General features: G+C 41.9%; 1 protein-coding gene across 3 annotated transcripts in view; it reads left to right on the forward strand.

Moving 5' to 3' along the window:
* CIT (citron rho-interacting serine/threonine kinase) overlaps positions 1-12,668 on the forward strand; it is a 140,833-nt gene that overhangs the window by 9,744 nt on the left and 118,421 nt on the right. For all 3 annotated transcript variants that reach the window (XM_066603665.1, XM_066603664.1, XM_066603666.1), the window contains exons 2-6: positions 370-464; positions 2,451-2,598; positions 4,347-4,522; positions 6,181-6,282; positions 8,538-8,680. In XM_066603665.1, coding sequence (XP_066459762.1) covers positions 372-464; positions 2,451-2,598; positions 4,347-4,522; positions 6,181-6,282; positions 8,538-8,680 — 662 coding nt within the window. In that variant the 5' untranslated portion in view covers positions 370-371. The remainder of the gene's footprint in view (positions 1-369; positions 465-2,450; positions 2,599-4,346; positions 4,523-6,180; positions 6,283-8,537; positions 8,681-12,668) is intronic.

The following is a 12,668-nucleotide window of genomic DNA, read 5'->3' on the forward strand; positions in this document are numbered from 1 at the left end:
CTTTGTAGCTATGTCATAGGAATATGTCAGAAGCTGTAATTAATTGGGGAAGAGGCATTGAGACCCCCACTGATCACTTGAATAAAGAGACTATGCTCCTCTTCCAAGCATTGGGCTCTGACTACTTTCATTCATCCCAATATGACCTTTTACTGCCTCATACTTCTCTTACCAAGGGCACTACAGGTGGGTAAGGAAACACTGTATTAATCTTAGGTGGATGAATACGGCTGATTTTTGTAACTCCTCTACATTCATTTTCATCATAGCAAGTCATCTATCAGTTTTGTGTGATCACTCAGCTACTAATCGTATAAAATGTTCTAAAATCAGAAATGGTACCATTTATAATGTGATTTGTTGTTCCAGAAATGTTAAAATTCAAAGTTGGAATCCGCGGTGGAACAGACAGTCTGTCGGAGCCCATCACCAGCAGAGCTACACGACTCCATAACTTTTTGCAGGTAGCATTTTCTCCCACAATGATAGAGACGGGATCCTTTTACGCAGAATGATTGTCGGGCACCTAACCAGAAGTGCAACATAAACACACAAAATATATAATGGAAAGAGAATAAAAAATACTGATCAAATACGGACGTGTAAATGAGGCCTTATACTATACTGGGATGTTGCATAGTTGATTAACCATTAAGGGGAGTGCAACTAATTTGCTAAGCTTGTAACACTCTGAACATGCAGACAATAAGGTCATATTCAGACAGCTGTATGTGTATTAGGGTGGCTTCAGACGAGAATAAAGAAATCCCTGCTGCATCTGTCACAGATGTGACAGATGCAGCAAAGGAATTCTTCATCCCTGCGGAGAATAAAGAATTCCCTACCACAGCTGTCACAGATGACAGCTGCAGTAGAGAATCCAGCTGCCAGCACCATGTAATTGTTTTTCAGGGAACAGCTTTAAATATAAGCCCTTCCCTGAAAAACAAGGGAAACTAGTGTAAAAAATTAAAAAAAACATGCACTCACCTTTCTTCAGCTGCCGGTGCTCAGCCGTGTCCTCTCTGCGCTGTCCCGGACTCTGCAATGCAGTTCTTTGAGCAGGCAGGGAATTAAAATCCCCGTCTGCTGAAAGAGCTGCTTCTTATTGGCTGAGGCGCTCAGCCAATTACAGGCAGCTCTTTCCTGTTATTCATTTAGCGAGAGCTGCCTGTGATTGACAGAGTGCGCCTCAGCCAATCAGAAGCAGCTCTTTCAGCAAGCGGGGATTTTAATTCCCCGCCCGCTCAAAGAACTGCATTGCAGAGCTGGGGACAGCGCAGAGCGGACGTGGCTGAGCCCCGGCAGCTGAAGAAAGGTGAGGGGGAACAGAGCAGCGGTGGACAAGTAAGTGTATGTTTGTGTATATGTGTATATATATATATAAAAATAATATAAATTTATTTTTTCTTTACACTAAAATGGTTGTTTTTCAGGAAAGAGCTTATATTTAAAGCTCTTCCCTGAAAAACAATTAAGGGGTGTCAGCAGACGATTGCCTCCAATGGTGCCACCGGCAGCAGCCACGGCTCCATTGAAGGCAATGCACACCTGCATACACACGTGTTTTTGCACATACAGGGGTGCGCACATATGTACACACAAACACACGCTCGTGTAAAGCCGCCTTTATACAGTGTTTAAGAAACTCGGGTGAAGCTCGCATCAGACAGCACAGGGACATCTGTACCTGTGCATACGATATTCATCGACCCTGGAATTTGGAGGTGCCATATTTATTCTGGAAAACGGATGAGACATAGAGCTTTTTACCATATCAACTATTTGGCAAAAAAGCAGGTTTAGATATTAGCTGCGGGTCAATTGAGAGTTATGAAATGCACTACAGTGTTTTGTTGTATTGCATCTTTCTTTACCTTGAGGGCAAGTTTTGGGTCCATGGCATTTTTTTTTGAAACGGCAGCATGCTTTATAGCATTTTTTCAGGTGTTTTCTTTGAAAAGAATGGTTGGAAAAAAAAATTCAAGCATGTATTTATTAAAAAACAAACAGCTTATAATGAATGTATGAAAATTCATGGCATTTTTTACAGGCTATAAAGTCTCAAAAAGCTGTATGTGAAGGAAGACTTAGGCCATTTTTTCAGCAGAGTGTGGTTTCATGTGTCGTCCATGTTTCCATTTTTTAATTACTTACGTTTTTCATGTCCACAAAAAAAACTGTAACATGTTTTCATTTTCTTTTCTGCATTTCTTCGCAATGGATCCATGAAATATGGACGGCATGTGTTCTGTCCATTTTTATGTTTTTCATCCCCATTGACTTGAATGGGCGAGTCTAGTCTGCAAATCATATTAGAATAGTATCTGATGTGTTTTATTTCACACTATTCATGTGAAAAAACTGATATGTCAATTGGGACTTTAACTGCTATAGGTTCATGTGTTGTCTGGGTAGTGATGATAACAATTCTTTATATTTCTTACTAGGGAAAATTATCATGTCAGTCCCCTTTGCAACAACAACTGCCTACTCTAACCAGGGAAGGACTTCTGGATTCCTTATTTCTCCTCTTTGACGAATGCAACAGTCCAGCTTTAATGAAGGTTAAACATGTATCTAACTTTGTCAAAAAATGTAAGTTTGGTTCAGCTACCTTTTGAAATACAATGGTCTCATTTATCAAAACTGTGTTACTGGAAATGGGCCCTATTGTCCATAGCAACCAATCAGCTTTCTATTTTCATAAACTGCTTTGGAAAAGTAAAAAACTGCACTGTGATTGGTTGCTGTAGACTACAAGCCTGTTAGTTAAACAGTCACAAATAAAGGGTGATGTTTAGTTGGATAAGTTACTTTTACGTACTAATGTATCGCCAATAAAAAGCCATTGTGTTTGTTAAAGTATATATTATATTTTATCTTGTTCTGACCCTGTCATGTCGCCTATATTCTTACCTCAGAATGGCTTTTACAGCTCTGTAAACTACCAAGATAAAGGGGTTTCCCCATCACAATAAGTGATGGCAAATTGCTATTTCCCATTGATCTTAGGTATGAAGGGGTACGCAGCACTGGCTAAGCGATGTGGTGGTTTCACTGCAGAACTACTGTTTGTTGTATATGGAATTGCAACACAGAACCATTCTAGGAGTGGCCAGAAGTGCTGCTGTGTTGGAGATAAGCCAAAAAGTCCTGAGAACCTTTGCTGCCAGGGGTACCGAAGGTTGGCCCACCATTGATCATAGTGTTATGGCATATAGCTGTGATGCCATAACATTTTTAGATGGGAATAGCCCATTAAAGTCTTAACATTCCTTGCTTTGTCACTGTCTGCACACACTGATATATATTGTAGGTGCTCAGTGAAGCTGTTAAGCCTATGTCTGTCAACAAGATTGTCTACGTTTCCCAATGGAAACCAGAAGAATTGTTAGTGCAGCTTTTAACAATAATGTCGGATGTAACTCAAGACCGGAGTAACTCCTCTTTTCTGTATTCAGTCTATATGTAACTTGTAAAATGTTTTTCTAGGATACCGGATTGTATTTAGTTTCATACAAGTATAACGAGCACTTGGCCAAAGCACAGTGTAACTGATGGACACGATTTAAGCAGCCCATTTGTTAAGGCCCATTTAGACAACGATTATCGCTCACAAGTCGCTCAAGACATCTTTTGAGCGATAATCGTTGTGTGCATTTACACGGGAAGATGATTGCTCAAAATTTGCTCAAACGTCAGTTTGAGTGAGAGTTTTGAGCGTTCACTTTGCATAGGTGTGTAAATGAAGGCTCACGCTGTATGCAGAAGACAAGTGGGACCGCCATATTCTGCATACAGCTGTCTCCTCTTTGAAGCGCTCAGCTGAGCGCTCCGAGTGGCGTATGCAGGACACATCTGCAGCGCAGTCTTCGGCATACACAGCTGTATACAGCTGTGTGCTCCGTGCGGGGTATGCAGAACACAGCTGGACTGCTGTCGTCTTCATATTCCGGCTGTGTTCTCCAAGCGGGATACCAGCTGAAACAATAGTATCAGCGGTGTCCCGCTAAGAACTCAGCGCACGGTCCTGGCTCATCGTTCGCTTCAGCTTGCTGAAAGACACCAATGACTGACTCGTTAACGAAAATTTCACAATGTCCGTGCAGTTAGACCCAATGATTCTTGCTCAAAAGACGGCTTTGAGCGATTTTTGAGCAAGAATCGTTGGGTCTAAATGGGCCTTTACATTTAGAGTGCACTTCGTAAACTGTCTGCTTAGAACCTCCACGCGCACTGGGAGCCGCTCTGTAAGTAAGTATGGGCATTGTAACACTTTTCAGTACTACAGGATCAAAATACTAAATACAATTTATAATATTATATATTTTTTCTTTCTGCAGATTCTGAAACTATTGCAGAGTTACGTGAGCTCCAACCCAGTGTTAAGGATTTTGAAGTAAAGAATGTAATTGGACGGGGTCACTTTGCAGACGTACATGTTGTTAAGGAGAAGCTTACAGGAGACATATTTGCTATGAAAGTGATGAAGAAGAAAGCGCTTCTTAAACAAGAACAGGTTCTTAGAAGTTTTTTCTTTCTATTTCTAAAAGAGGGCTCCACCTAGGGATGTGTTATCTTTGCTGTAGTTAGCAGAATTCCGCGGCGGAGCCTGTCACGGCCACCCCCAGAGACCCCCATACTTACCTGCGGATCTGGTGTTCTCGCTTCATATGACACGGCGTCGGTAGGCGGAGAGGCGATTTCACGCTATCTTCTGCTGTGCTACAGCGGAAGATAGCGTGAACGGACGGCTTCCATTGACTGCAATGGAAGCCGTCCGCGAGTACAACCGCGGCAAATAGAGCATGCCGCAGGTGAGGACGGGAGATTTCACGGTGCGGAATTCCGCGGTGAAATTTCGCACCGTAAGCACTGAGCTACTAGGTTCAATAGAACCTAATAGCTGCGGGCAACGCAGCGGATTTCCACCGCGAATTACGCGGCGAAAATCCCTCCGTGGGAAGGAGGCCTAAGCCTCACATTAATGCAGGGTGCAGTTTTTGACCATCATTATTTAAAAGAGTAATTGGAGAGCATGTTTTTGTAGAAAAAGACCCACTTTTGCACTGTACATCAGACTGTCTTTGCAACAGAAAAAAGTTGGGGGGGGGGGGGGGGGACACTTTTTCCTATCCTTATCTTGTGCCATTGATATTTGATTTGTGAAGGCAGCACTGGACAAAACCCTTTACTTGGATAATCATCCATGGTGATAAGGTTTTTCCGTCCCGGCCTTTATAGTTTTTTTTCTGCCAGGTCATTTGATGAACACTTGCAGAGTGGTCAAAGAACACAATCACCAGGCAGAGAGCAATCTGCCACTGTCACATAACAGAGTAAAGTGGGGCTTACAATTAAGGGGACCTGTATTCTGACTACTGGGTTGGGTGGTGAACCTGTAGCAGTAATGGCTTCTCAGTCAGATTGTGTGGACCCACCCCTCTGTCATGTTGCTGCCTTCTAGACCTTGTAAAATTTGTCCAGGCCCTGTTATGGCCATATGAACAGTGCTTATCTAAGGTGCGTCCCAATTCTGCTCCTGCCCTTGGAGTGGTTTAGGCCCAGTGTCCACGGGGAAAATAGATCTATTAAATCCGCGCGGGTTACCTGCACGCATGATCCTCGCCCATAGGGAATCATTTGTCACCTGCACGCCTGGGAAAACAACCACAGCACGTTTTATTTTTGTGTGGTTCCATTGAAGCCAATGGAAGGCGTCCAGATGCGCGGCATAGACGCAGCAGTCACTGGGTCTGTGCTGTAGACCGCGGGAAAGCAGGAGTTAAGAAAAAAAAAAAAAAGACGGCATACGCGCGGCACGCCTCCGCTGTCCTGAGCGCGTCCGCTGTGCAGAAGAAAGATGATCTGGCCTGCACGGAGGAGAGCCCCGCAGCGTCCGGACAGGTGAGTATAATGTATTTTCTGGCCTCATGTCTGCGGGCCGGGTGTAATCCGCTGCAGGATTCTGCATGGGGAAACCGAGCGGGCCCGTGGACATGACGCCTTAAGGTCTTGCTCACAGCTATATATCTGCAATAAATGTCAATGGTGGGAAATCCTGTTTATTAGATCTGTATAGATGTTTATCATGAGGTAAAACGTTGTATACCAATAAAGCAAACCGCTAAGACATTTCAGAATGTATCCTGATATTTATCCTCCTTTTCTGTTTAGGTGTCTTTTTTTGAAGAAGAGCGAAATATATTGAGTAACCATAATAGTCCATGGATACCTGCACTACAGTATGCTTTTCAGGATAAGGAGCACCTCTACCTAGTAAGTAACGTAGCGGCTACAGATGTCACAGAGAGATGTTATTTAGTTATGAAGCTGGTGAAGTAATGCAATAATTGATGAAAACTGAGAGCGACACAAAAGCACTCACTTAAAAGCTTTGCTTTAGGGACCTTTCTCATTGGACGCACTGCAAGCCACGGTAAATGCCACGTGAAAATCTGCAGGCTACCTACAGATTTTGATGTGGAATTGAAAATGGCTTAAATTCCGCATTAAAAACTGCATTTACATTTGCGGATTTTGGTGTGTAATTCCGCAGCTGCGTCCTGTCCCATGTGAAAGGTCCCTGAAGGTGTTGTCTAACTACAGACAACCATGTGGGGCTGATCTTGCCAGGAAAGCTGCAGCTAGGCAGATGTTTTCTCTGCAGGAAAAAAGTTGTATTATATGGTGGCCATTTAGAGAAGTGGCAGTGTAAGTAATACATGGATGATTGAAGTGCCCAACAGCCGCTGCTTGTTGCTAGTGCTCTACTCTGGGTTGTAGGTGTCCTTTTCCTTTAGTAGTGCGTATGAACGTGGATTGTTTTCTGGTCTTGCATTCTATGAAGAAAGGGTTGCACATGAGCAGAATAACACTGATTGCAAGCTAGACCTCCTCCAAGTTTGGTGCCTGAACTCACAAATACTTTGTCTGAACGGACACAATTCCCCTGCAAAATCTTGTGAAAAGCCTTCCCAGAAGAGCGGTGGCTGTTACCGGTGTGGAGTCGAGCACTCTTTACATGAATGACCATGGTTTTGGAATGGGATTTCCAACAAGCCCATATACTTTAGGTATCAGTCTGGTGTCTACTGCTCATTAGATATTAAAAGTAGGGTATTTACATCTTTATTTAATCCATGTATTTAATCCATAGAACATGGTGAATCATGCCTTTAGGCTGACTTCACACTGGCGAGAAAATCACGCGAAATTTGTGCGTTGCGAGACACACAAATTTGCACTCCATACTTTTGAATGGGGTCATACACATGAGCGTTTTTTTTTTAAATTAATTTTTTTTCTCTTCCTGCATGGCACCACGATGCAGGAATCAAATCGCTGCATGTCCTATTTTGTGCGTGTTCTTGCATCGCACCACCCATTGGGGATGTGGAGGTTCCATGCATCCCCTAAGTGATGCAAGGCTGTTTTCACATGAATACGTCACGCACACTCGGGGATTTCACATGGATGGCGAGTGTGATATTGGGGCGGGTTTTACGGCCCCATATCGCGCTCGCCCATGTGAAGTTAGCCTTATTATGCAGTGCTGTCTCTGAGCTTGATCATGCGTCCTCCCCCTCCCCCCCTCCTCGCCCTCTCATCATGTGACCATTCTACATTATTCAGCTACTAAAAAAAAAATTACATAACGTAAAAGGTTCTGAGTTCTATATGTCGTATATTCTTGTTAACGGTTGATGTGATTGGAAGGGGGTCATATGTGAGGAATCACTTGACTAAATCCATGTTTAGCTCTAAGATGCTCCACACAGGACTCCATGTGCATGGACAGGAGTCTACCGCTATCAGAGTTCAGCATTGTGAACTCATGTATATTAGAAAATTGTATATTCTATAAATATGTTAAACAAATTTGGAATATCACTTTGAGAGAACAAAATTGTTACATAATGTTCACTTAAAGAAATAATCCAGCCAAAGACCTTGATGGCACATTCACAGGATAAGGTCTTCATGTCTGATAAGTGGGTGTCACTGAGGGAGAAGTGCACTATAGCGGGCCTGAGGGCAAAGCAAATGACATACACTATATGGGGATAAGTATTTGGACACTGCAGAAAAACAGCAAATATGCAAATACTGAGTTTGCCGAATGGTATGCTGGGAAGGCCATGGGTAAAAAAAAAAAAATTTATCTGATCGAGCCCTTGTGGGACGAACTGGAGCGACGGGTACGACACCGCCACCCACGCCCATCTTCACAACAATCTCTTCTCACAGCCTGGCATGAGGAATGATGGGCTATTCCTGCCAAGACTTACAGAGAACTTGTGGAAAGTATGCCTCGACGTGTTACCGCTGCAATACAAGCAAAAGGAGGGCCGACACGTTACTAAATACAAGGTAACACTGTAATACAAGCAAAAGGAGGGCCGACACGTTACTAAGTAGGATAATAAAGCACTTTATCTGAAAAACATGCAGTGTCCAAACACTTTTGTCCATATAGTGTGCTTGATTCAGTGGACTGAATTATTATATATAACTTTATACAATGTCTACAGGTTATGCAGTATCAGCCAGGAGGAGACTTGCTGTCCTTATTGAATCGCTATGATGAGCAGTTTGATGAAAGTATGGCCCAGTTTTATCTGGCAGAAATAGTCCTTGCAATTCATAGTGTCCACCAGCTTGGCTATGTACACAGGTGAGCAGATGGATGAACATTTTATTTTAAATTGGTCAATTGTTTTAGTGTAACTATTCTAATGATTATTGCTGAGCACATTAACATAAGATTATCACCTTACTACCGTGATTCCCCAAAAATAAGACTGGGTCTTATATTAATTTTTGCTCCAAAATATTTCTTTTTTTTTTTACATGTATAGCTGCCTGGACACAGTTTAAAAATCATGCTAGGGCTTATTTTTGAGGTAGGTCTTATTTTCACGGTCAGTTTCACACTTGCGATAAAATCGCGTGAAATTCTGAAATTAATGATTTTCAACGGTTTCATTACCCTTTGGGATGTTATCACTCATGCAATGTTGTGTGGAAAAAGAAATCCCTATCTTTCTGCGTTTCGCTTTTTTTTCATCTCCCATGTTTCCCTATGGAGCCTCCTTTTTATCACATCACAAAGCACAAACATGCGATTGTAGTGAGATGCGTTTTCAACATTAGAAGTTCCTATTGACTTTTGTGCCAAAAAGTGTAAGAAAGCCGCAAGCGGCAGCAATGTTTTTTGTGAGAAAAAGCATCGCTGACGCTGAAAAGTCACGGCTTTGCCACGATTTTCTTGCAGCCAAATTGAGATCGTCAGTGTAAAACCACCCTGAGAGGACAATTTGCTCAAGAAATATTACTTTTTACTAGATTAAGAGGTTCCGTAGGAGTTCAGGTCTCCTTCCCCCCCCCCCCCCCCTATATACATGGTATACACCTGTATACAAGGGAAATAAAATTGAGAATGAATCCTGTTTACAGATATATTTTATAGGTGTCATTTTGTTAAGGAGTTTAAGAAATTAACCTAACAGCAATAAATGTTATAACGCTTTTTTTAAAAAATGCCTCTGGGCCTTTTTTACTCTTCCGAGAGTGACTTGTGCCTGAGATTCTCGAGTGCAGCTAGCATCACACAGCACACAGACACCCATCCATGTGCTGTGCAGGAGACTGCACATTGCAAGTCCTATTCGCAAGACGTGCTTGGAAATAGGACATGCTCTGATTTTTCGATCATGTGCATTAACCCATAAAAAATAGTGATTATTACATGTGAGCTCTATGCGTCTCGCAATTGCACAGAACTCGCGTTCTATTCTTAACTGTGTAAATACAGCCTTAATTGCCTCTTAAATCCCATACTGCATCTTTCCCGACTTTCCAGTGGTCCCCACTGGCTTTTATTATTTTGCAGCGATGACATGTTGGGCATGCAGTTAGTCACTTGCCTTAGTGTTGATGTTATCATATATGGCATGCGAGTGCTGAGCTCAGTGAATGGATGTAGCGCTCGCATGTACCTGTGTCGGGACATCATTGCTGTAGCATGAAGTAGTGGGCAGCGAGGGGTCGGTAAACTGAGTTTCCCTAGTTTGTTTTTGCAACATGCTAAGTTATTTGCTACAGATTTTTTTTGCTGGACAACCCATTTAATAAAACAGTAGCAGGAAAAAAACATAAAAGGGGTCCTCCAGGAAAAGAAAAATGACTGCTGTTTGTTCAGCCTATGGGAAACCTGTTCTGGAATGTAAAAATATAGCTAGGATGGATTGTGTGCAACTGGAGACTTGAGAGGAGGCGACAGCAAGCGGAGTCTAGCACCATACTGTTTGGTCCTGGCAGTATGCCTCACGGGATATTTGAGGGATTTACCTTGGCAGCTGCATCAGCAGTTAATGGTAAAACAGTGCAGTTCTACAATCTGCTGCTGAAGTTGACTACACACATTAAAGGGTTTGTGTTTCTCGGGTACTGTGGTGTCAACAAGTTTTTCATCAATCAGTAGTTGAGAAAAATGTCTCTTTTGTCACTTATTAGCCACTTCTTCTGTACTGATCAATCTGTTTAAAATATTGCAAAAAGTGGTCTCAAGACAGATCTGCTTGCTCAGGCATCAGGCTACATGCTTTCCATACAGGTCTATTGAGAGGAGAGGGGGAGGAAAAACCAGCTTTAAGATTCATGGTTCGGGATTTAGTAAATGTTTTATCTCACCTCAGTGCTGGATTTACAGCTGCACTATTAGTGCTGCTGTATAGTGTCCTCCGTGCTGCTGCTACTGCTGTTGTGTATGAAGGATATTATAACTAGTCTCCAAACACAAGGTGAGTAGAAGCTCACATTTATTGGGGTCGCAGAGGGCAAAGCTGGTGACAAATTCCATTTACAAGATATATAATGGGCAGAAAATAGTGTTGTTACTCATGTGTCAATGAAACTTTTGGTACCGTGTAACGAGTAGAGTAAAAAGTTAAAGTAATCTTGTAGATATGATACCTTTTATTGGATAACAAAAAAGGAAGATGTTACAGCAAGCTTTAAAATCCACTTGGGATTCTTCATCAGGCTTCTAACAATACACATCTGAAGAATCCTTTATATACATACAAATAAAAGGACAGAGACATTGTGTAATAAATTGTGTTTAAAACAATAACAGAACAGGGAGAAAAGTCCTTAAGTCTCTCCCTCCTTGTGTTTTACACCTCGGGACACACCAAGAAGTTATACTATAACTGAAGAATTATGCATAATGAATCTCATAATTTTGCAGGATATGCATTATGTGATGGTATTTATAATTGTGATATACATGTGACTTATAATGTGAGAAACAACAATATGAATAATTTGATATAATCGCATGATATAGTGCCATATGATCATATCAAGGTTGGTGAATGTAAAAAATTACATATATTCATTATAATATCACATGATGAGCACTACTGCATGATTGCGCATCTTGTATGATTTATGTGATATGTTGTGTCTCATGATTGATACATTGAGACTATAAAACGATGGATAACCATTTGACACTATACATGATATTATTATAAGAGATGTTAGCATATGCTTTGATATCCTGCTACATTGGTTCTACATGATTATATATTACATATTATACGGCATCAGAATTCCATGACCATGCACGAGTTAATGTACATAAAAAATACTTCTGTGCATAGTTTTATAATCTATTTGTAGCAGGATAACAACTGGTTAAACTATACATCTATTGAGGATATAATAACAGCGTATGTATGTGATATTTGCATAATGCAAAAGGAACGTAATGCCTCCCTTGAAAGTGCAGGATCCCGGATGCATTTGTTCACTGACTAAACTGTGCAGTCTGTTCAGAAATGCTGTTTTTTTATGCCGGCTGAGCCACAGCATAGCGGTATATGTTTATTGAGATCATGTGGGCGTCACCCATGACGTAGCGGATGACGTTGCAATGTGACAAAGCGATACCGGCGATCTTCTCACACATGCGCAGTAGAGGAAAGCAGACGCTGATAGTACACACTCATGTGATCACAATGGAGATGACAGCCTGGAGGAGGAGGGAGATGCTGGCACCTGAGATAATTGTATGCAAATGGACATCTGTGACTAGGAGGGGTTGCAAACTAGGTGGAGGGTTTTGATTTGTTAATTGCTTTACTGTGATACTATTTATATGTGATTGTGCACCACTATGAGTGAGCTTGACAAAGGTTAACATGGCCGAAACGTTGCCTGTTTTTCTGTGATGGGGGAATAAAACTTTGGATATCAATTTGCACCCTGGATGCTGCCGAACTCTTTTTTCATTGCTGCATGTGATTTTGGTGATAAGGATCCATTCACCTGTTTCTTTGGCTACTGCATAATCTATGCCCAGCCCTTGGAGGGATATACAATTTGTGCTGCTGGCGACCTGCTTTCTCTGGACTCTTTCTGAACCAGGTGTCTCAGGTGTTTTAGCCCAAAATAAAGTTAGAAACCCAAGGAAGCCATTCATCTAAGCAGACAGCCCAACAGACAGGGATGAACATTTATACCATCTAAAAGGATACCATAAGGATGGCCACCTGAAAACCATATTTCCGGACCCATCCCTTCTGTTGCTCCCTCTAAATTTAAGAAACTTTATAATCAGGAGTGCATTGCCCTCCGACACGCAAAAAGGAACT

This window comes from Eleutherodactylus coqui, chromosome 5 (assembly GCF_035609145.1).
Source record: "Eleutherodactylus coqui strain aEleCoq1 chromosome 5, aEleCoq1.hap1, whole genome shotgun sequence".
NCBI lineage: Eukaryota > Metazoa > Chordata > Amphibia > Anura > Eleutherodactylidae > Eleutherodactylus > Eleutherodactylus coqui.